Source organism: Chanos chanos, chromosome 12 (genome assembly GCF_902362185.1).
Source record: "Chanos chanos chromosome 12, fChaCha1.1, whole genome shotgun sequence".
In the NCBI taxonomy this organism is placed as follows: domain Eukaryota; kingdom Metazoa; phylum Chordata; class Actinopteri; order Gonorynchiformes; family Chanidae; genus Chanos; species Chanos chanos.
The window spans coordinates 14182162-14206361 of record NC_044506.1 but is presented as its reverse complement, the minus strand read 5'-3'; the positions used below and the strand labels follow the sequence as shown (position 1 = coordinate 14206361).

The 24200-nt window shown below is 42.9% G+C and overlaps 1 protein-coding gene across 1 annotated transcript; it reads left to right on the top strand.

Annotated features, from left to right (window-relative positions):
* Window positions 1-230: 230 nt before the first annotated feature.
* LOC115825119 (histone deacetylase 9-B) lies at window positions 231-18413 on the top strand. Its single transcript, XM_030788895.1, has 11 exons — window positions 231-324; window positions 3784-4002; window positions 4949-5122; window positions 5691-5814; window positions 6008-6129; window positions 11312-11446; window positions 11761-11867; window positions 13950-14073; window positions 15716-15877; window positions 16058-16269; window positions 18021-18413. The coding sequence occupies exons 1-11, from the start codon at window positions 231-233 to the stop codon at window positions 18411-18413; spliced, it is 1866 nt and encodes a 621-aa protein (XP_030644755.1).
* The last annotated feature ends 5787 nt before the right edge of the window (window positions 18414-24200 follow it).

Below are 24200 nucleotides of genomic sequence, written 5' to 3'. Positions count from 1 at the left end.
GGGGATCCAGCGAGCTAAAATAGGTTCGGCTAAAATCCTCCCTTTCTCTGTCACTGAGTGACACTGTGAAAAAAACAGTGAGCAACAGAAGAGGAAAGAAGAGTAGGTGAAGAAAAAAAAAGAGGTGGTTGCAGATAGGAAGAAGAAAGAGTGATTGTTATTCAGTGGCTGGTGGTCTGTCAGAGGGATTGATCATCTTTCTGAGAGAAGGGTTGGTCTCTCAGATAAGAATGCTGCAGACGATTTATGAGAGTGAGTCACGCATCCCAGCAGAGTGGCTAAGGAAGATCTTGGATAAGCACAGTATACACAGTAGTGTGATTGGCTCAGGTAACTGTGTGAAAATAATCTCTTTTAAAAAGGGGTCTTTCTCCGCTCTCTCGCACTTGTTCTTTCCTATCTGTCTTTCTCTGTGTGTTGTTTTTCGCTCACACGCTTACTCTCTGTCTTTCTGTCTGATGCTTGCGTTCATGTGATTGACAGGGTTTTTTTTTTCTATCTTTGAACAAGTTGTGTTTGGAAACACGTTGATACTGTAGGGGTTTATTTGTGTACAGGTACGTGGGCTGCTGTGTGTGAAAGTTTGTATGTGAGTTTAGCATAAATACTATATGTTTATTCTCTTGCATCTTTTGTGTGCATTTCAAACTCGTAGGTAAACATTTGTCTGTGTTGTTGTCATGACGTATTTACATATATGTTTATACATAGAATATATATATATATATATATATATATATATATATATATATATATTTGCAAATTTGTGTGGGTGCATATATGGCGGTGTATGTGTGTGTTACAGATCATAATTAGGTCATAATATGCACGGAGTCATTCCTGCTTCCCTCATGTTGTTTTGTTGTTTCTCTAGGAGGTGGTCGGCATTAGTGCAGAGTGGGACAGTAAGCTTTCATCCTTTTGGTGGACGTTAATAATAATCATTGAGCTCTTCTTCTTTTCTTTTCTCTGCCCTCTCTACTTTTTTTCATCTCTCACTCTCTTTAATCAGAGGTGTAGCGAGAGGTAAAAAGAAAAGAAAGAAGAAAAGGGTATACATCAAAGAACTCAGAAGTGCTTGGGAAAATATCTCAAAGGCATAAATCAAGAAGATCAAACAGGTGTATGGCGTCTTGCAGGATCAATCTTAAACAAGGTGCATATGAGTTATGTTTCTACAGATGAAACAAACTGAATCCTCCAGAAACCAGACTGCAGAACAGTAGTTTAGGAGTCTGTTTTAAAGAGCTTTAACAAGCTTTTACAAACAACATTTGCAGCAGTGCATATATTGGTCACAACGTTGCGAAAAGGTGTCAAATTAGCTTATTGGAGCTAGATCTGAGTACATTTGTATATACGGTTATTTTCATGCATTAGATGTAAGTGCCACTTTTAGTCTATGCGGTGAACAGTCAAAAAAACCACGGCTGTGAGACTGATTCTGCAAACCGTCACCTAAAAATGTGATACATTTTCCTGTATATAGAAGCGTTGCTCTCGAAACTTGCAGAGAAAAACCTATTTATTCCAGATTTATCTATTGCTGTACAATTATGACTCAATCTGCCCAGTGAGTGTCATTAAGAACTATTAGAGTGGAGATGGAGATGAGTCAGTGACTTTTAACTGACGAGTGTTCTAAGAGTGTGTCATGCTGTGCTAGGGCAGAGGTGAGGAGGGCTGCGGGGGTTTTGGAGATGATGTCTCATTTCAGATCTCAGTGCTGATAAAGAAATGAACGGAGAGTTCCATGCTACCGCTGCTTTGCTTGTCTTTCTGTGCACTTTTGTTCTTTTTAAAGAGGAGAGTTTGGTTATTTGTGTAGTTCATGTTCTCATTTATTTTGAAGATAGAGAGAAAAAAAATATTTGGTTAGAAAAAAAAAAAGAGTTGACTAATTTAACTGGAAGAAGGTCAGATAATTTTCTTGTTCCTAAGTTTCCAAAGGACAGATAGCCAATGACACCATATGCAACTTGAGACAATACAATTACCGTAATTGCATTTAAATGCCTCTGATTCAGTGACATGGTAGATTAGTAACTTTAAGTTCATAAGTTTGTAAAGGCAAACTGGATGCTTTTGAGGTCATACTGGCTAGTGCTATGGTAATTAATGGAATTTTTACAGTGTGTTATCGGGACGCTGTTTACTTGTGTGTGTGTGTGTGTGTGTGTGTGTGTGTGTGTGCAGTGTGCGCGTGGCCAGCTGAATGTTCTGGCCCTCCTGTGCACAGGCCGGGTTATTCTTGGGCTCGTTATTTTGGGCTTAAGCCATTAGGACGCTAAGATTAGCCTCGGTTATCATTCCGTCTGAGTTAACTCCTAATATAACCGCACACCGGAAGGCTTTATTTATAGGCCTCCGTCATTCTTCTGTTCATCTGTTCCACCAGAGTTTCACGTCAAGTACACTCGTTTACTGCTTGTTAGCCCTTTGTATCGGAGAAAAGAATTCGATATCGGAGGAAAACCGGGTTAGGAGACAGAGAAGGATAAGAGTTTTATTAGATTCGGGTGTTTTAAGAACAGTGTCAAATATGCTAGGCTCCACTCTGATACAATGGGCCGTGGCCATCACCCTCCTCTCGGTCATTTTTATTATGATTGGAACAGATGCTGGGAGTCTATTAGTGGTGATTGACACTTTAGCCAATGTTGTGCTTCTGTTTTAGTCTACAGTGCTTTATGTGGATGGAGTATTCTGGGAGAGAGGCCCATGGAGTCAAGCTGGCTGGAGTGTGTTTCACAACACACATCTTTTATTACAGCGTGTCAAGGGACACGATGCGCTTATTCTCAGTCCTCACACTTCAAACGGACAGAGTTTCTGCTCCAGTCACTTCTTTGGCCGAGGCTGACCATAAAACATTTATTGTGAACACGGCGGTTTGAGCAGTATGCATGCATGGTTGATCATGTCCAAAAACTTGGTGAAAAATATATATTTCCCTTTGTGAATGCTGAGTATAGTACACATACTTGCAAGCGTTAGTATCAGCAAAGTCTGACAGATAATGGACGCATCGGTGTGTTTGCGGTCTTGTGTCTTTGTATTTTTTGCGTGTTTGTGTGTAGACGGGTAAGGGTGTGGGTGTGGGTGTGGGTGTGGGTGTGAGTGAGCGTGCGCAAGTGTGTGAATGTGTTTTGCAGTAATATTTTAGTACCAGTCCGGATCATTCTCTCACCGAACACACTAACTCACACTTCACTCACACACCAAACGCCTTTCCTTTTTCTGCTGTTTTGTTCACACATGTAAAAATAGTTTAACTGCCTCTCTAACATGACTGTCACATGGTGTCTGTCTTTAGATTGAGCCTAAATAAGATTCCTGTCTCTAACTGTCATTGGTCAGAATATCTTTATGTTCCCATGCTTGGAGCTGCTTAAATTGTTCCCATAAAATAAAATATTCATGCCAGTTCTGTCTCTGGGCTTGTTTGGATTTTGCACTCTCGTATGAATTAAGCTGAATTTCGCATCCTCTTTAATGCCCTCCTCATCAACAAATTCCACATTCCAAATTTCAAGCTGCAGTATCTCTTTAATACGCTCCACAGGGAGTCAGGGTAGAAGAAGGTGTTATATTAAACATAGCCTGGAGCGGAACTTAGCGTTTCTTATTTATTTTGAATTGACTCCTGAAATCTGCTTTGGGCTGATTTCTACTCCCCCTTCCTCCCTCTCTCTCTCTCTCTCTCTCTCTCTCTCTCTCCTCTCTCTCTCTCTCTCTCTCTCTCTCTCTCTCTCTCTCTCTCTGTCTGTCTCTCTCTGTCAGGGTTGGGTTCTGAGGTGTTGTCTGCAGTGGACAGTAGTGAAAAAAGCAGTATGCCGGAGTGGGAGAGAGATTCGGAGGAGTGGGAGAGGCAGCTGCAGAGAGAGCTGCTCCTCATTCAGAGGCAGCAGCAGATTCAAAAACAACTGCTCATCTCCGAGTTCCAGAAGCAGCATCAGAACCTACTCCGTCAGCATCAGGCCCAGCTGCAAGAGCACATTAAGGTCCAATCAATACATCTCATCACACTGGTCATGAATCAGTAATCAATTAATCAATGAAGCCGATAGCTAGCCAACACACTTTTCCATCCATCTATCCATCCATCCAATTAACCATCCATCCATCCAATCAACCACCCATCCTTCAATCCAACCAACAGTTTTGAGTTAAAATGTGGTAAAGCGTTTGGTAACTGATCAGTCACATTAACTGAGCTGTATGAAAGTTTGTCCCTGTAAACTACTTGGCTGCGTCACTGGTGCACATATCATGCTGTCTGGGTCTCAGATTATATAAGCAGACTACATGGATGAAGAAAACCAGGCTTTAGATAGCATAAGGTCAGTGAGGCTGGTACTCCTCTTAAGCACAGATTGGCCTGGTTTTTGGGTTGCTAGGTTAGAAGATGATTTTGAGGTTTGGGTAGTGTTTCTTGTATATTCTTAAATACAGCACATATAAAGCAGAATTAGTTTTATAGGTCAGCTCAGTCCTCTGAAATGCATTACCTCATTCATGTTATGCTTTCGCTGTGCACAATGTGTCACACATGCAAACTGCTGATGGCAGGAAAACCTCAAGGAATGAAAACTGCAAAGTGCCTTTGTGGTCTGGAATGTTCCAGTGACAGACACACATACACACACACACACACACACACACAGACACACATAGGCATACACACGCATACATGCACTCACACGCACACGCACACACACACACGCACCCACACAGACACACACACACACTTACGCACACACACAGAGCCATGTGTACACACATTCAGTCCGGCACAAAGCCTTATCTCTCTCTCCTTCCCTCTTTCCCTGTCTCTATGTCTCTCTCTCTCTTTCTTTCTTTCTTTCTTTCTTTCTTTCTTTCTTTCTTTCTTTCTTTCTTTCTTTCTCTCTCTCTCTCTCTATCTGTATTTCTCTCTCTCCCTCTTAACTCCAGCAGGCCTTATTGACTCTGCGGCAGCAGCAGGAAGTGCTAGCAGAGGAGCGTAGACTTGTGGCAGAGGAAGAGAGAAAGGAGGAGCGAGAGGAAGAGCAGGAGTGCCACAGGAGGGAGCAACACCAGCATGCACTTGTTCACAGGAAGAAGGAGCGCACCAAAGAGAGTACGAGCAAGTTTCAATTGCCTATTTATGAATATCAGTCACAGCTCCACAAAATATATGTTTGCCCATCCAAAACTCAGTCACAGGCTGATAACAAGAGTGTTCCTCTACAACCAATGTAAGATTACAGGGGACATGATTATATCCTTGTACATGGATCCGCTCCATATTCAAGGGACATGTACATCCAGTATATGTAATTTACTCCCCTCTGTGGTCAAACAAGTGTTGTTTGTTGCCATCGTCTACTGCAGTGTACTTAACACTCCACTAGATGGCACTGTTTCTTCATTCTACTTCTTTTATGCAAAGCCCAAAGCTTATGCTATACATTGTCTAGGTGGAGTAATATATTTTAAGAGGTGTATTTCAGATCTGTGATTTGCAGAGAGATGTTGCGTTACATAAAAACTGGTCTCCAACATCTTTACAGACTGTTTTATTTATGATGAAACTGAAAAGTGTCTTATAAACACTGCACACAAAAAAACTAAACTCAAAGGAAGACTATAGTGTGTAAGCCTGAGTTGCAGTAGGTAAACAGATGGTCTCTCTCTCTCACACACAGGTGCTATGGCCAGTACAGAGGTCAGACAGAAACTCCACGACTTCCTACTGAGCAAATCAGCAAAAGACACATCTCCCAATGGCACTGGTCACGCCATTGGCCATCGCCCCAAGCTCTGGTACATGTACGTAATGCTCTTACAACATTAAATATTTCATTTTTCAAGTGATGTTACAGCTATTTTTCATCTTTTCACCTCTTCCAACATAGCCAAATTTTGTTGTCTGACAGTCAGTGTTTCAGTGTCAACGTGATGTCACCTCTACTCTATCATTGTGAATGAGATATTAATTACTGTATATCTGTGGTTTCCGTAGGGCTACTGAGCACATGTCTGTGGAGCAGAGTTCTCCGCCCTTAGGGGAGACGCCCCCCACCTTCAAATACCCTCTCCCCACCAGCCTGGACGGCAGGGATGACTTCCCCCTCAGGAAGACTGGTAGGTCAAAGCTCAATGGCTCACAGGTCCAAAAGGATCTCTGCTGCATGGTCCTACGATTGACCTTCATTCTGCCATAACTCAGGAAACCAAATGCATTTGACAGAGCAAATCAGTAATGAGGTTGTGTTTATTGATTAGAGCTTGATTCACTCCTAATTGGATTCCCAGCTGAAAAATGGATGCATTGTGATGTTCCCCTCAGTTCACATGAAGGTGTGTCACTGAGAAAATACAGGTTCTCAGGTAATAGAATCTTGAGAAGTGTTGCTGCTTACATCAGTGTCAATCAAAACCATGTGATGACTGAGAGTGTCAGTGGGTCAATGACTGGGAGACAGTCTGAAAGTTCTGGGACTCATGTGAACTCATCTGAACTCATATAGACTGAACTAACAGATATCAGTAATGGAAATCCTAAGAATGAGTGAAGGGTGATAGTTCAGATATCCTGATGCTTGGCCACTGCCACATTAAATGAATGTCACAGGGGTCCGGCGCTGGTGACACTGGCTAAATGTTTGCAGATGAGTCTTGGCGATATTTAATCACAGAGGCCAGAGGTCATTAGCGTGTGTCACCCCGGCCCGCTGCCCTCCACCCGGGTCTAATGAGGCCTGTTAGTGGCCCTGTTTACCTTCAGGGTCAGCCCAGCGAGAAAGGCAGTGCCTGTGCTTGCTCCACTGCTCCAGGGCACCAACCCAGGGCTTTTGCAAACAATTACCCAGAGGAGAGGTTAAGGGGACTGGGCCTGGTCCAGGCTGAGGGGCACTGTTTCACTGCCCACTAATCAGACTAGAAACACTGAGAGGGGTCGCTCTGGCCCGATTTGGAGGATACTGATGATTAAGGCGGGGGTGGGGGAGGGGGTTGTAGGGTGTCCTGACGACAGTATCAGCCATATCTGGTTTATTTCCTGGACCTGGTTAAATGTGCAAGAATTTAAACAGTTTTTACTAATCCTCTAAGAGTCTGGGTCACCTCCAGGAGAAAAGTCCTGAATACACATTTCCTGAATTGTTCTTTTTTCTCCTGCTTTGGAATGTCCAATTATTCACGTCAGTAGTTACTCTACATTTTACACGGTGTTCACCTCTGCTTAGGTGAGCAAGACCAGGTTATGAAGCCCATCGCTGATTTTACTGCATCACGAGTTTCAGAGTATCGTTAAGCCATGTGACACACTCGGCTAGAGCACTCTGTGTTTAACTCTACCTGGCTCTACATAGCTGCCTGAATGTTCAGGACCACTGGGACTGAAACACCTACCGAAGTACACTGAGAACTGTATTTCTACAGGATCTTGGCCACAGTGAGCAAGTCTGAAACAGCTGGAAAGTGAAGAGTGTACCTCAGTTGTAGGACACACCTCTGTCATGTCCAACAGCGCCTTAACCGTGGGCGTCTCTCAGGAGCCCATCTGAGGTTCCTCACTTTCTTTTTCTGCTGAGTGTTTCTGAGAACATTTCATTCATGTCTTCCAACTAAATATTTATTCTCTGATCTGATCCTTTCTAAGCCCCTGTGGAACTTACAAGTGCATAGATCAACTTATTAGTAATCAGAGCGAATTATCTTACATATTTTTCGGACGGTATCAAAAGTCCCATCCACAATGAGAGCTTTGTGGGGTTAACAGAACCGTTTGAAAGATGAGTTTGTGAAGGAACGCGATACTGGAGTCGCTCAAGAGTTTGAGGGTCGCAGATAAGGCCGAGATCCTTTTCATCGAAAGTTTAAAAATAGGCCTGGTTTTCATCCAGCCTGTGTTTTTGTGGAATTTCCAGCGCTGTGAAAAAAGAAAAAAAAAACTGGGAAGGGGTCTTTTGGGGGGCTCAGTGGGCAGGAATACCGCAACCCTCATGGGAAGCTTTTCCGGAGTGGAAGGCCTGCTCAGCCTCAGGCTGCATCAGAGAGCTCCAGCTCAGCTTTTTTATCCCCCTTTCAATAACTCAGGTAACAGCTTTTTAAAGGGGCCGCACTGCTCATATTAGGAGATACAAAAACAACAGAAATGAACTGAGAGGGGGGAAAAAAAAGAAAAGAAAAGAAAAACAGCCCACCTCGCCTTTTTTTTTTTTTTTTTTTTTATCTTGAAGGAATAATTTGTCTTCGCTGACAAGACGGTCCGCAGGGCCACTTCCTGTGGCTCCGGTTTCAGACCGTGGATCGTAGAATTAGACTAGATAGCCACAGATATAGCCAATTAAAACAAGAAGGGCTTCCCTGTATGCTAAATAGCCTTTTTTTTTTAACGGTGATAATGATCGCTTTTCCGTGAAAAAACTGTTTCGCTATGATGCTAAGCGCAGCAATATAAGCACAGCGCTGCTACTTGAACAATAAACCATAAAACTAAACAATCCTGGTCCTTTGGTCCAGACAAGGCCAAATTCAGAAGATACACTCAGTAATATATTGTCACGTCCCACCTTGTACCTAGTCATTCTTTTCCTGTGTCGGTGGATATGTTCTTTTTTTTCTTTTTGCCAGGCCCCTTCCCCCACTTCCTGTCTGTCTTTCTAGAGGCCTACTTTGACACAGCGTGGATATGGGGTGGGGGTGGGGTGGTGTTGGTGGTTGGGGCAGAGAGGTGGTTGGAGTGGGGTGGGGGGTGGGGGGGGGGTGAATCATAAAGGTAGCGTTTGTTCCTTGCCCTGGTCAGGACCCCGTTTAGATGAGTGATTGACAGCTCTCAGTGGTGGGTAGAGTGCTGAGTGGCTCAGAAGTGAAGGTGACAGCTCTGTTTATGTAAGGAAAGGTAACAGCAGGGGAGAGGGAAGGACAGACTCTCTAAACAACTGCACCCCAAAAAAAAGGAGGAGGGGAGATTGTCGGCTGGTGGCTGTAACCCACAGACTGTTTCGGAGAGGGGAAAGGACTTTCATAAAGAAGGTTAAGAAGGACAAATATGTTAAGACTCTAAAACAAATTAAAGTCAGCAATTCTCTGTAGACTTGAACATAAAAGAAAATACCATGAGCCAAATATTATATCTTCCATCTTTTGTCTTGATACGTATCACATAATTTGTATGACTCAGAAGTTCCTCAAATTACCCCACACTCACTGGTTGTATGTCATGGTCTGAGAAGTACTTTATATGACATCACTGTCTGTGCTTTATCACTGTATATTGCTTGTCTGTGCTGAAAAAGAAAAAAAAAAAAAGCCCACTGTGATAACATATGGAACTGGTCAACGTGAAAAGAAAAAAGAGAGAAAGAAAGACAGAAAGAAAGAAAACAGAAACTGCAGGTGCACGTGCGATACTAGTGGATGTACTGTCAGCCTCCCTCTCACTCCCCCTTGCCCTTGCATGCCAGGCAAGATCGGTTCGGTCATGTTTGTTTAAGGAAGTTTGAGTCGGGTTGCGTTCGAAATGCCCTTTAATGACGCGGACTAACGTAAACACACAGACTTGGCAGCGTATTTTCTCTCCGAATTAAAAACGTGTAAATCCTTCCCGCTAATTGTTGCGCAAATATTTTTGTGGCATTTTTCTAATAGCCCTTATTCATCATCTGTCAGGGAGGCCAAATAACAATATTTGCCGTAGTAGTAAAGTCAGTATCGCCGCCGATCATTTTCGGAAACTAGAATTATCCCTCTGATTTTGTTCCACTTTTTTTTTTTTTTTGGTCAGTACTGTTCAGTTTTCTTAATCATGTATGTGGTGACTTTTAATCAGTTGTAACATTTCTCATGGGTAATGATGCCGATAAATGGCCCGTTCCTTATCCTTAATGACCATCAACTTTGAAGAGACATGGTTTAACAGTGGCAGTAAATCGTTTGTGACTTGCGTGGTTTTGATTTGTTTTGATAATCTCTCTGTAAAACGTGAATGAAAACAGAGGCTAGCCGCTCATTCACACACACCCCCTTTCTCTCTCTCTTTGTGTCTCTCTCTCTCTCTCTCTCTCCCTCTCTCTTTGTCTCTCTCTCTCTCTCTCTCTCTCTCTCTATTTCTCTCTCTCAGCTCTTTTACAGAAAGTGTGTCAGCCTGTCCAAATGCAGACTGCAGAGACCCGAAATTAAATATTTATTCTGCTGTTGACTTGAGTTTAGAAAGAGAGGCTCTGTGAGTGTCTGTGTATGTGTGTGTTACTCAGTGTGTGTGTGTGTGTGTGTGTGTGTGTGTGTGTGTGTAAGTCGGTGGATACACAGGGCATAAAACTCATCTCATCAGCAGTGTAGTGTTATGTTCTCAGCACACTCACCCTGGTGGTGGTGTATATGTGTGTTTGTATACAGTGGGAAGTGGTTCTCATACCATGTCCTCTGTTATCTACCTAAACAAATAAATAGCCGCTGCTCACACAGAGTAGGTAGATTACTTTGTAATCATGTGAATTTCCAGTATGTTTGCTTTGAGTGATTCTTTGATGCCCACTCAGAGGAAGTGGCTGTAGCTGGCGTCTCTGGAGGGGAGGACTGTGTGACTGGGCTGACTTAGTCTAGTCAGGCTCAGGGAGGTTACAACTGGGTTTGGGGGGTCATTAAACTCTAGGTCTGAAATGGGACATTCTCGTATGTAAATCATTGCTAAGCACACACACACACACACACACACACACACCTTATGTTAGTTTAACCACTGCTACTGTTGAGGTGCTGTGGTTGCCTGGCTGGCAGGTAGCGGACTCATTCACTTACAGACTGCACTGCACTGTTGCTCTGGACTAATTTGCTCCAGATGATGAAGGGAAATGATCCTCCAATCCTGACGCATTACAGCTGGGAGCTATCCCAGAATTCCTCAGCATGGTTGGACAAAAGCCCATGACAGAGCAGGCTGTGTGAGGTGTCAAGCTTTACTCACCTCTGTGTGATTTTTTTTTTACATGGACATTTTGCCAAAACTACTTGTTTTTTTGTTGTACAACTAGTCCATATATATCTACATATATTTTGTGCAACTAACTGACATTTCGCATCATATCATGGCACACTACATGTTAAAATATGTGTAAGCCTGGCTCACAGGAGTTCCTGGTACAAATGTGATAGCTATGTTTATGCATAAATCAGGAGCATAGGTTTAAATTACATTATTAGGGAAGTATGGCTGGTCTACTGCACTTGCTTTCCTTGACAAAAATGATGCATCTCAGTTTGTCAAAATATGGGGTATGAGGTGAGATGGGTGACAGTGGTTTTCCTGTGTGTGTGTGTCCAGCGTCAGAGCCCAACCTGAAAGTCCGTTCCAGATTGAAGCAGAAGGTGTCGGAGAGGAGAAGTGGTCCCATGCAACGCAGGAGGGACGGCAGTGTTCTGGTCACTCCACAGAAAAAACGCACGCTGGAGCTCACAGGTGTGTGTGTGTGTGTGTGTGTGTGTGTGTGTGTGTGTGTGACAATAAAGATAGTAAAATGACACATATACCGCTTTCTGACAGTACTTTCTCATTTTGTCACTTTGTCATTTGCAAAATGCGACAAGACAAGACATTGGCAGAATTTGTGACATTCCCTTCTCTATCTCTTCCCCCTTTTCTCCTCTTCTTGTTCTCTCTCTCTCTCTCTCTCTCTCTCTCTCTCTCTCTCCCTCTCTTTCTCTCTCTCTCCTTTTTTCTCTCTGTCTGTCTTACCCTCCCTGTCTTTTTTGCTTTCATTGGCTTTGACATAGACTCCTCAGCCAATGACAGCTCTCCAGGCTCTGGACCCAGTTCTCCCATTGGTTTATGCAACACTGAGCATGGAGCATCCTACCGACCCAGCGCTATCCAAATAGAGGTACCGCAGGACATATCAGCTTGTGTATTACTTCAACATGACATAGCACAGACAACTGCACTAGACTAATGTCCCATGAAACGGAACTCAACTCAACTGCAGACCGTAGCACCAGAGCATGAATTAGCTCAATGCAACAGTGAATTACACAGTATGGCTTTCTACCAAAGAGTACAATGAAAAAAAAAAATTCACTGGTTGGGGCCCAGTCATCCATTATTCCTTATCACGCAATGTGTTGTTTATAAAACTTGCTGGCTTAAGGAGTTGGGCCCCCCAAAATGTTCCATTGTTTGGACCCTTTTCACGAAACCCATTGAAAGAGTATGAACATGTTCCTCCCGGCACTCATAACAGTGAATTGTTAACCAGAGAGCTATCATAAACAGGGCTTTTAAAAAGACATTCCACTTTCACATCAACACAAGTGAAAAGTGCTTATGCCTATTATGCCTGTACCAACATTACATCAGTTTCTCCCAGTAAACTCTCCTTTTAAAGTCTCTCTGCAGGGAAGAGCCAACTGTTCCCTCTGATACTACTACTACACACACACACACACATAATTTATTCGATTTTTTATTTTTGGGCCACTGTGAGAGTTATGCACAGGAGTGGGACACTGTCAGAATGACTGTCATCTGTCCGGAGTGTCATACGTGATGTGTGTGTGTGTGTGTGTGTGTGCGTTTTAAAATGATGGTTTGAATGAAGCACTGGGTCCTACTCAAACGTAGAGTGACAGACCCTTTCCACTGTGTGCTGTGGTTTTTGGTCGGGGGGAGCACACAGGGGGAGTGAGGGAGGGGGGGTGTGTTGTGTTGGTTATTCGTCTGTGAAGTTTTGCCCAAGCATTTCCTCACTGGGCATAGGGCCAGAGTATGGGGGTAATAGCACTACCCCCGTTTTCTCTCGTATGAGCTCTGAACACAATAGAGCTCATTCTGTTGCCCATCTTCAAACAGGGCCCCTGGAGACTCTATGTTTGTGTTTATCTACCATAACTTTCTTGTGAAATGTAAGGAGGGGCACACTTGAGACACTGTGTGTGTGTGTGTGTGTGTGTGTGTGTGTGTATTTTTGGGCTTAATTGCCTTCCCAGGCATCAGAAGCTGTGGACCCCCCATGCAGCTAAATCTAAAAACACATGCACTCTCACACACACACACACACACACACACACACAGTAACACACACACACAGGCGCACGCACACATGCAGACACACATGCACATACGAACAGTTGCGCGCGCACACACACACAAACATACACACAGACACACACACACAAACATACACGCACACACACAGACACACACACAGACACACACCACTGTTACGATATTGACACAACCTCCCTCCCCTCACAGATGCTGTAGACAAGAGTTTCCTGTTTGTCTGACAGAGGTACGGCATGAAATAGCTGAGCAGGCCACAGCATGGTGTTTTTAATGCTCTGTTGCCTCATGCTTTCCTTTTCACTGTCCCCTGGGGCACAGCATTAAGATCCTCAAGGAGTTTGTATGCATATGTGTGTGTGTGTGTGTGTGTCTGTGTGTGTGTGTGAGTGTGTGTGAGTGTGTGTGTGTTTATGTGTCTGTGTTTTTATGTGTGTGTGTTTATGTGTGTGTGTGTATTGTTTTGGTGTTGAGGGAACCCTGTTGGGAACAGGATGTGTGCCATAGTGACCTCTGCTACTACACAACACACACATCATCTTCACCGTGAAGGTGAGAGGTAGCTGAGATGAAGGTACTAAATATGTGCTATTACCTCACTGGGCTAAATGTATCGCACAGATGGCCCAACTGTGGAGTAGGGTTATGTCATCCACGGGGGTCACGAAAAAGTAACACTGGCCAAGAGGCCGGAGTCACGAATAACTGGACAGACCGAACAATTGTGGACACAGTGTGAGGAGCACATCTATAGACAGAATCTAAATACTCTGCAAACGCTCATGTTTAAACACAGAGTCTGCTACTGTCGTAGTATTGTAGCTGTTTCTTGATGTAATGTGGCGGAATCGTTAAAGTAAGAGCAGAGATAAGATGTTGTTCTCTCTCTCTCTTTCTCTCTCAGTGTCTTTCTCAGAAGGGTCTACTGAAGGCTGAGGGATCCATGGCCCTGCTAAACCTCTACACGTCCCCCTCACTGCCCAACCTGACCCTGGGCCTTCACTCCACAACCTCGCCCCTCACCGTGAGTTATCATCACAATCATCTATAATTCACCAATGCTGCAGTAACCATAATAATCCAACCGAATGAATCAGACATAATGTATTTTGAGCTCCTGTGTCCTGTGCCATATAGAACTAATGCAAATCTCATCACTTTCAGCCATAAGATGAGGACTAAGGCCTTTTCAGCTTAGAGTCACTCATAATAGAAGGTCTATGACAACAGGTTGGCTGTTATGAAACCACAACAGTAAAAACCAGTGGGATAACGGAGCATGTGCTGTGAGTGAAAAGTAGACATAATACATTTTTCTGTGAGATGACTGAACATCTGTAAGACATGGGGACATTTTTCTATCCATATTTAACAAAGCAATTCAATCCAGGAGTTGTGTAAGAGTTCCCTATAAGGGAAAAGTAGTGCAATATGAACAGGTCTAATTTAGGAAAGGGACAGATATGAATAGATCTCCCTTCAAACGCTCACACAGTGGATGGGTATTAAAAAAAAAAAACAAAAAAAAAAAGCATTAGTTGGTATTTTTAGGGGGAGACGAAGGCATAGACTCGGATCTATTTTGGGAGAAAGCAAGAGAAATACGGCTTGAGGAATTCTCATTTTGAAATGTCAGACAGATATGACGGGAATCCTCTTTAGAGAGACGCGTCTGGCCGTATATCTCTTTTTGGAGACTGTAAACTCCACATGGGAATATAGCAGCAGGTTTTATTTTGGACAGAGAGAGAGAGAGAGAGAGAGAGAATGAGAGAGAGAGAGAGAATGAGAGAGAGAGAGATATGAAGTTTCCTTCAGCTGTACATTCTCCTCCCCTAGCTCAGTGTTTCGATGAGGCTGACAGCTAGCTCCTCCAGCGGCCCTCTGGATTAATGTATGGCACAGGGGGGTGTTGACCTCTGAACTCAGAGATTTCTAGCCCTTGGGTAAATAAAGGAGGGTGGTTTTGGGTTTCAGGGCATGTTCTTTATCGCCTCGTCTATCACAGCCAGTTAAAACGTTGAAGAAACTTGTGTTCATTATGGTCCTCATAACCAGCCAGCAAGGAATACAAAAAACAAGATTTTTTTTCTCTCTTCTCTCTCTCTCTCTCTCTCTCTCTCTCTCTTTCTCTTCAGAGCTCAGAAATATGTTTATGGTGAGAGGAAACGGGTGGTACCCAGTCTTAAAAGACTTGTTCTGTGATGGAAGCTTAGTACAGCGTTATTGGAAAACCCTTGTATCTTTGTATCAAGTTACACATAGAACCTTATAACTGGACATTACATATTAATTGTTAAATGTTTAATTTTTCAACGATCTTGATTGTTACATAAGCGTCTTTATGTGCATGAGTGCTCTGAGCTTCTGAAAAATTAATACCAGTGATCCTTGCAAAAGTGAGTTTGGTCCAGTTTCTGCAGCATAGCGTTGGTCATTTTTGAAATCAATGTGAAGCCAGCCATTTACTCAGAAATGAAAAGCAGATTTACTGTAGATTTATTTTAGCCGTATAATAGCTTTAATGCTCCCAATCTGAGTCATTGAAGTTCAGCCTTACAGTGCAGTATCAAGCCAGGACATTCAACAACCGACATGTGACTGATGCTCTATTTTCACCTTCACACTCCTGACCCACCGTTCTGTCCTTTGGCCCTGTGCTATAGACAGCCACAGCGCTAAAAGAGAGAACAGGAGAAGTGCTGCCAGGCCAGACGCTGGGCGCCATGCCACCCGTCGCCCTGGAAACCAAAGTCAACAGCAGTCACCAAGCATTGCTTCAGCATCTTCTGCTGAAGGAACAAAGCAGACAGCAGAAGATCCTGTCTCCAAGTATGTCAGTTTAATCGCTCTACATCCTCAACTTTTTTTTTTTTTACAGGGATCAGGCTTTTCTCGTTCGATTAAAACCCTCTCGACTTCATAGGACCACCTCTTACTCCGTATTACTTCACCAGGCGTAACTAGAGTGATGATGTAATGGTCTTTTTTTCCTCTGCGTTTTAGTGGCAGGCAGCGTCCCAGTGCTCACGCAGTCTCCGTTGGCTATGAAGGAACGCGTGGCTTCCAGCGTTCGTTCGAGGCTGCCCCGGCACCGCCCGCTGAACCGTACCCAGTCAGCGCCGCTGCCCCAGAGTACCCTGGCACAGCTGGTCCTCCAGCAGCAGCACCACAACTTTGTGGAGAAGCAAAAGCAGTACCAGCACCAGGTCCATATGAACCAGGTCGGTTAACTGACATTAAGGCATCGTGAAAAAGACTGTGTGAACTCAAATGGATAAAATGATACGTTCTGGGTATCTTTATCAAACCCCTAATATCCTCTTTAATAACATGAGAAATACAAGGCCTCCAACATTTTCATGATGAATCGTTCTTTCATTCCCCAGTGGTTGTAGAACTTGCCACGTGCTTACTAATTGACGACACTGAAATCCTCCCCACCTCCCGCCCCTCTCTATTAACACAAGTCTGAAGCCAAACGTCAGCTTCATATTTCTGACAGAAAAAAAAACAAAGATGTGAATGAAATGGTCAGTATGTGCTGTGCAGTTCAGAGGGTGTATAAGCTTTAGATACACAGTGTCACGTACCGTGGGTCTGAACCCGGAGCCGCGCTGGAGCGGGTAACGTTAATTTAACGAGGGGTCTGGTTCCTTGTGTAACGCTTTACCTGTTGTGTCGTGGGGCTGCTAATGGCGCTTTATAAGAGCTGCATGCTCTTAAAGGGGCCATATTAAAGGCCCCTCGCTGACGGCTGGACAGGACAGGAAGTGGATAAATCCCAGCAGGATGTTTATACTGGGGCTGTGCTCCACAGCCGGGGTCTCACCTCTCTCTCTTTCCCTCCATCCCGCTCCCTTTCTCTTTATTTCTTTCTCTCTCAGTCTCACCATACCTGCTGAGTGCTTTGATCTCTCCTTTCTGGCTGGCCCCATCACTTTCTCTCTATCGCAGAATTTTTGTTTTAAAGCCCTTCTTCTTCTTCTTCTTCTTCTTCTTCTTATTTCCCACGTTATCCTTCCATTCTCTCTCCTTTCATCTCCTCTTTTTTATTTCCCCGCTACGTTCTCTCACTCTTTCTTTACCTCCACCCGTCCGTTTCTATCCCATCCTTTACTACTCGTTATGCTGTCGAGTCAGTCACCCCCCCCCTCTGCTTCTTTGCCCTCCTTCTCTCTTTCTCTCTCTTTCTGTAACTCTCTCTAATCCATGACTCTTGAGACTTTTAGCTCTTTTTCATTTCCTGAGAGCCTGGGAGAGGAGCTAGCTGGCACAAGCTTACAGGACTTTTTACATACGTATATGTATAATTTTACCCATTTTTTATTTTACATGAAACTTTTACTGCTTCTATTTTTTAGAGGTGGTATTATTTTACAACTTTACTGGCAGGATCTAGCTAGACCTTGTGGCATTTTGGAGGCTCAAGAGAAGGAGGAGGGGTAATGGGCTATTCACACGCCTTTTACAAGAAAAGACAAAAAAGAGCCCAGGATCATGTTAATGTGTCACCCAGAAGCAGTCAGAGAACACAGAGAGCCAACCGTTCCTCTCTGAGCCAGGACTACTGCAGAGATGTCTGGGTAGTGCCTGACTGAAGGATGGAAACACCTCATAATGTCCAGCTGTCATAGCAAAAGGCTCCACAATCCTAAGCATACATTGTATTGTAAGTGTGTGCGTGTGTGTATGTAGTATGTGTGTGTGTGTACGTGTGTGTGTGTGTGCGCAAGAGGGAGAAAGAGAGAGATAAATATATAGGTGATAAGTAGATAGACAGCTTTCATATATATATATATGTGTGTGTGTGTGTGTGTGTGTGTGGTGTGTGTGTGTGTGTGTGTGTGTGTGTTTATATATATATATATATATATGTAGAGAGAGAGAGAGCGAGAGAGAGAGATTTTAGAGCGCATTAAAGAACAAAAAAAAGCTTTCATCTCTGACTTCCTCACCCTTTCCTTATCTGCAGATACTAACTCAGTCCATCGAGCAGCTCCGGAACCCCAGCGCTCACCTACAGGAGGAAGATGAGGAAAGTGCCCTTAGGGAACAGCGAGAGCTGGAGGACACACTGCCCCCTGGTGGAGTGATCCGTAGCCACAGTCTAAGGAGCAGCAGCAACAGCAGTGGCAGCTGTGACATGAGCACTAAAGCAGAGGCCACCATGACCCAGGTCGGAGTCATCAAAGTGAAAGAAGAGCCACTGGAGTCGGAGAGTGAGATGGAGGAAGCAGGAGAAGCACCTGGAATAAGCAGAAGAGATTTTGAAAATGTCGCAAGGCAGGAGGTGGAGCAGAACGCTGCACTTCTACAAGTCAAAGTGGAGGACTGTATAGAGACAATGACTGAAACAAATGTCTAAGAGAGAGAAAGAGAGAGAGAGAGAGAGCTAGAAAGAAAGAAAGAAAGAAAGGAAGAATGACAGAAAGAAAGAAAGAAAGAGAGATAGAGAGGGAAAAAAAGGGCAAGAAAGAGAAAGCGAGAAAGGTCAAAAAAAATTCCTGGTTTTTTCTCACTCTGTCATAGTCCTTTCTCTCCCTGCTCTCTTTCTTCCTTGTTTCGATTGTGAGTCAGGTGTTTGTTTTTTCTGTCCGCCGTGTTTCTGCCGGGTTACAGAAGGGTTTGTCTTCATGCCTTCAGCGCATTACACAGACATGTCATGACTCAGAACTCTCCGTTTGACACGAAAAGAAATTAGTGCTGTTATGACACTGTAAAGTGAACTTAATCTGTTGTGCTTTTTTTTGTGTATATTGATGTGTGTATGATTCAACATAGAAAAGCTATGACCACCAAATTTTAATTTCATTAGCCTGGATACCACAGTTAGACACACAACATGAAATGCAGACCGTTAAAAAAAAAAAAGACATGTATCCTTCTTTCTACCTTACAGTACTCTTCATCCTCATGTGGGAAGTGCTTCTGTAATGCATCTCTTCATAGTGAGCTTTTCTCATGTTTGTTTATGTGTATATTTGTTAACAGGAAAAAAAATGGAATTAAAATCTAAGCATACACAATACCATCATGTCACCTAATGTTTTGTTCTTGTGTGTCCAAATTACTAATATGTCAAAATGTCCTTTTATTTACAGGATGATAAACAAATGAGTCTATAGCAGTATAGCTTCACTGAAAGTTAACTGCCAAAATCCCCCAACGAAACAGCTGTCATTAAGTCTGTGCAGGCAAGACAAAAGGAGCTTTGGAAAGTTGGGTAGGGCAGAGAGCTGGATAGTTCTGGGCCATTTTCATAACCGATAAATCCTAGTATTTGGTCATTTCTGGGGGAAAAAGAAAACAATATTCAAATGCAAACCTTTGATTACACTACAATTGGGAAACATGTTCATGTGGTTTTAAAATGGATTGATTCCTTGATCAGTTTAATCCCACAGATTATATCCTTAAATGATCACAGGACTAAATAATTGGACAAAAGGGAAATGCAGTCTAAAGATTTTCTCTGTTAGCTTAGTTTTGTGTGAATGCTTCAATTCCCACTGTTTCTTTTCTTTCTTTCTTTTTTTCAATAAAGACGACTTCATTGCAGTAGACCATCTCTCTCTCTCTCTCTCTCCCTCTCTCTCTCTCTCTCACTCTCTCTCTCTGTGTGTGTGTGTGTGTGTGTGTGTGTGTGTGTGTGTGTGTTTGTGTTCTCTATGTGATATTTCCTTGTGTTCAGGGTGTATATATTTCTCTCTTGCTGTCTGTGTGTGTGTGTGTCTGTGTGAGTGTGCGTGTGTGTGTGTGTGTATTCTCTGCACATGCACATCTGGCATCCTTTGGGATGCATGAAACTATGTGAATCTGGGATATCACTTGCTGATTATGCACACTGTACAGTAGTGTATTATAGACCTGTCAGTCATGGATGTTGCATGTAATGTATAGAGGAACGCTATATTATGGGTTTTTATATAGATCTCTGTTAGGACATAAAACACACCTTTTGTCTTACAAAATTTTATGTCTTCCTTGTTAGAGATGAAATGTGACAGCAAGCTGTCAAATCATCACAAATAGCTATCTTAGTAACTGCTTGATTCAATCATTCTAGTCACGAGAGATCAGAGACTAAATGTTAAATTCTGTCCTTGATGGTTTTGCCTACAATTAAAAAGTAACACTGGTGTTAACTCATTTACAATGAAATTTCATTTTTTATAACATAGACTGTTTCTTTAACCTAACTGTCCTTAACCCTCTTGATCCCAACAAAACCAAATCCTCAACCCCTACCTTAACCAAACTCAGTTTAATACATTAATGCAAGTTCGGGGTTAAACGCTGAGTTCACGTAAACAACAAGGGCAAACGTTCAGGTAGAGCAACAAACTCTACGAGTGCAGGACTGAGTCTGGAGGATTTGGGTTTGACCTCTCTCTTTTTCTTTGCACAGTTCCTGACACTTTTCCCACAACCCCTCACATCTCAGAGTTACATTGGGGAACATTAAGTTAACCCCCTGTGCTTTGGTAAGGATCAGGGATCAGGTTAACCCTTTGAAGTCTGGCTTAAGGGACTCAGGCATCCCTTGGCCGTGAACAGGGGAATGTCTTAGACATAGATATATGAGCAGTAGATCAGAGACCACGAGAGCCATCCGATATGTGATTGTGAGCTGAGAGACTTTTTGCCATGGATTTCCATTTGAGGAAAGCCACGGCACTGCGATAGGGATTGCTTCTGGAAGAAGATGTTCAACTGAACCTGTGTACAGAAATATTTTCAGTGGTGCAGCTAATGTATCGATTAGTGATCTGTCACAGCTCTGACTTCAAAAATCCCAGGAAATATTTCGCCCTTCCAGAAAACGAGATTTGCTTCTTTAAAAGGTAAAGGGAAGACAGCGTTTAATGTGGAATGAGGCAATTCACCGTGAGGTTGAAAATGAGCTTTCTTCTTTAGTTTGCTTTCTTTTTGTCTTGGTGGTCTAAAATGAGTAATTTACAGCCTGTTTGGTCTATTCACTTACTTTTCGGTCAGTGCCCCATTTGACTTTAAGTCTCTATTTTTAGAGAGCCTGGTCTTTCGGCTTGCCACAAATAAAGGCAAACATCATTCACGAGGAGATTAGGAAGCACTTAAAATGAAGGTATTATTCTTCCCCCAATTAGAGAGTGTTTCACCTTTCCCATTGGATTATGCCATTCATCTTGGGCCTCAGAGGGCCTTCTCACAGGCACAAATGATAGCGTGGAGCGTAGGGCCACCTGCGAACCTTCTACCAGCTGTGAAAGCAAACTCTGTGTTGGGCATGACTTTATTTAAATGTTGCCCTGAAGTTAGTCTGCCATTACTCTCTCTGTGTATAGGGAGCCCAGTCATCAGTGTAAAATCATATTCAAAGCAAAGGGATTCCTGGTTTGTGTTTTAGTACCTGTACAGTGTGTGTGTGTGTGTGCGCTTGTGTGTGTGCGTGTGTGTCTGTGTGTGGCCAAGACAGCAGAGCAGAAGTTTGCTTTTATTCAGTTTGAATTCAGCCTGAAAAGGAGCAAGAGGAAACTATTTAAAACAAGATGAATAGGGACTCGCTACAGAGGGATGGCGCGTGTACTCTGTGTCTACCTAAGCCCCATATGGGAAACAGCAGCGGGCCAGTTTTATTCAAATATTTGGACCTCTATCCACTGTGTACATTCAAGGGCCCTGTTAATATAGCGCTGCCCTCATCGGCATAAGTTAAATTTAAAGACTCAGAACACCGTTAACCACTGATCTGAACACCACCTGTGACTACATGACACATCAGTGCCTCTCCCCAGTGCCTGTGGGCACAGCATCTCTGCTCATGTTGTCACCGCTCCTAACTGGACGGGCCCCTACAGCTGGAGGATACACAGCATGGTGTTTAGACAAGATTATGATGAAAATACTGACGAGGCTTGATCATGAAAATGACCCAAACAGACCTTTTCGTTCAAAGTGAACGGGACTGAAGCATCGTTGGTCACAGTGAAAGTATGTTTTGGAACAGTTTACGTTCTTTTGTTCTTCACCGTATACCTCTGTTTCCCCCGCATCTGTGTACTGAAATGATGGTTAGACTACCAGTTCTTCCAACTTAAAAACAAACAATGTCTAAGCTCTGCGAGTCAAGATTGCTTTTATTTTAGGCATGCCGTTACAGTCCTGACATACCGAAAGAATCCAACATATGTGCATCACATTATCCCTGCACTGTCTAAAAATGCCACAGTGGAAAGGCTGAACAAATGCCACATTTATCTCTGTTATTTTCTTTGACAGAAGATAGACTTTTTTTTTTTTAAGCTGAGGGTTGAATGTACGATTCCCTTTTTCTACTGAAAAGAAAAGGAGGGGAAAAAAAAGGAAAACGAGTGGAAAGCGCATACTTTCTGGATGAACTCAGCGGAGGGAGAGACCTTGGTGTAAAAGATAATAAATGTGAACTGTGTAACGTGTAAAACAGGGGGTTGAGCCGAACAGGGAGAAAAACACTTGGACTCATCGTGTGTTTTATGGTTTAGATTCAACTGCTTCAAGAAGAGTAATATAGTCATAAAAAAACTGAAATGTGTAAAACAGTATTTCTCACTCTGAACCGGGGCGCTTTGGAGTAAACTGTTCAAATTACATCATCCAGTGCACCATAAAAGAACGTAAAGCCACACAGAGAGGAGCAGTGAGTTGAATGCAGAAGACTGTTTTTGTGCGAAATGAAGTTGAGTTGAGTTGAGTGTTTCCTAATCTTTTGTTATGGATTTATTTCATTAATGTGCAGCTTTAAACTATTCTAAAATCAGGATATCGTCATATTTGTACTTTGGTTTGTGGAGTCGGGTGAACTTCTTAAAGGTTACCTTATGACATCAAGCTCTAATGAAATGCTCTACACTGCTAAGTGGTATTTGGCCGCATTCATAAATCAGATAAAAGCGAAACTATATTGGATTTTTTTCCCCCCGTCACATTTGACACGGATTAAATGAAAATAACAGAAATAGTATGAGCCGCAATTTTTGGCTTTCTCTCCTTTTCAACCTTGTCATCCTGAGCTGAAATTTCACAGCAGCCAACAAATCACCATAAAGCTGAGAACGTGAACCGCTGTGTCGTTGGCCTCAGTGATGGGCCAGGAGACTTGACAGAACCTTCAAATCAGTCTTGACATTATTATTATTCATTTGCATGTGTGGAAAAATTTCAGAATGGAGGTAATTTTCCAATGATATCAGACATGGGTGATTTTCAAAAATGAATATAAATGGTCAGACCAATAACTTCCATGCGACAGGCTACACTGTTTGAAATTTCACTGTTTGAAGTTTGTTCCTTACCCTACAGCTTGGAAACGCAACGCTATTTTTTTTCTTTTTCTTTTTCTTTTGGCCAGTTTGAAACTTACGGAAATGCGTCTGATAAAGGAGTGCTACGCAGTAATGCAACTTTCAAACCAAAAAGAGCATTGAGATCTTATCTGGCAGAAAACTAACACAGCCACAATGTTGTCCAAATCAAAATATTACGCTGACGTTAGAAGTTTTGTAAAATTTCAGCAGTGTATCGTAAGTATGTTTTTGAAGTATTGGAAAAATACAGCGCGTGTTGTTGGTTTTGAAATTTTATCACTGACTCGTAAAGGAGGGTCGATCATTATTAGCGCCTAGCTCCACAAACCGCACTCAGCTAGTTACAGAAAATATAACTTTACGGTTGTTAACATTGGCTTTAAGATATGTTTTCAGTAAGCCACGGTTTTCTGTTTTCTATTTCTGTTCAGAAATGTTATGCTCGTATCAAAACCTTATCAGTTATCATCTTTTTAGACCAGCATGTGCTGCAAAGCAAGAGGGTGGGTGCAGCACTGACAGAAATGAGTAGAGTGTAAACGGTGCGTCCATTGTGATGCTGTTGTTTTTCTGTTTTCCAATGACAGGCAACTTTAGTTCATTTCATTTAAAAATGGTAAAACAGTTTGTGTGCACAGAGATTGTTTGTCTGTGTGCACAGAAAGCTAGCATGAGAAAGTAGACTGTAGACCCCATACTGTCATGTAGGAAATAAACAGGTGAAATGTCTTCGTAGTGCCATTATTTGATGCTCTAGGCCAACCAAATCACACTGGCAAGGAACTGAGCCTTAACACACATTCATTCATCCACTTTCAAAGCCGCTTATC

What these genes read in the sequence shown, in the direction of transcription:
- LOC115825119 (XM_030788895.1), top strand. Translation starts at nt 231, where the DNA reads ATGCTGCAGACGATTTATGAGAGTGAGTCACGCATCCCAGCAGAGTGG. An exon ending in CTTCCCCCTCAGGAAGACTG is followed by an intron (nt 6,130 to 11,311) that starts GTAGGTCAAAGC and finishes GTGTGTGTCCAG; the next exon opens with CGTCAGAGCCCAACCTGAAA. An exon ending in ACCAGGTCCATATGAACCAG is followed by an intron (nt 16,270 to 18,020) that starts GTCGGTTAACTG and finishes CCTTATCTGCAG; the next exon opens with ATACTAACTCAGTCCATCGA.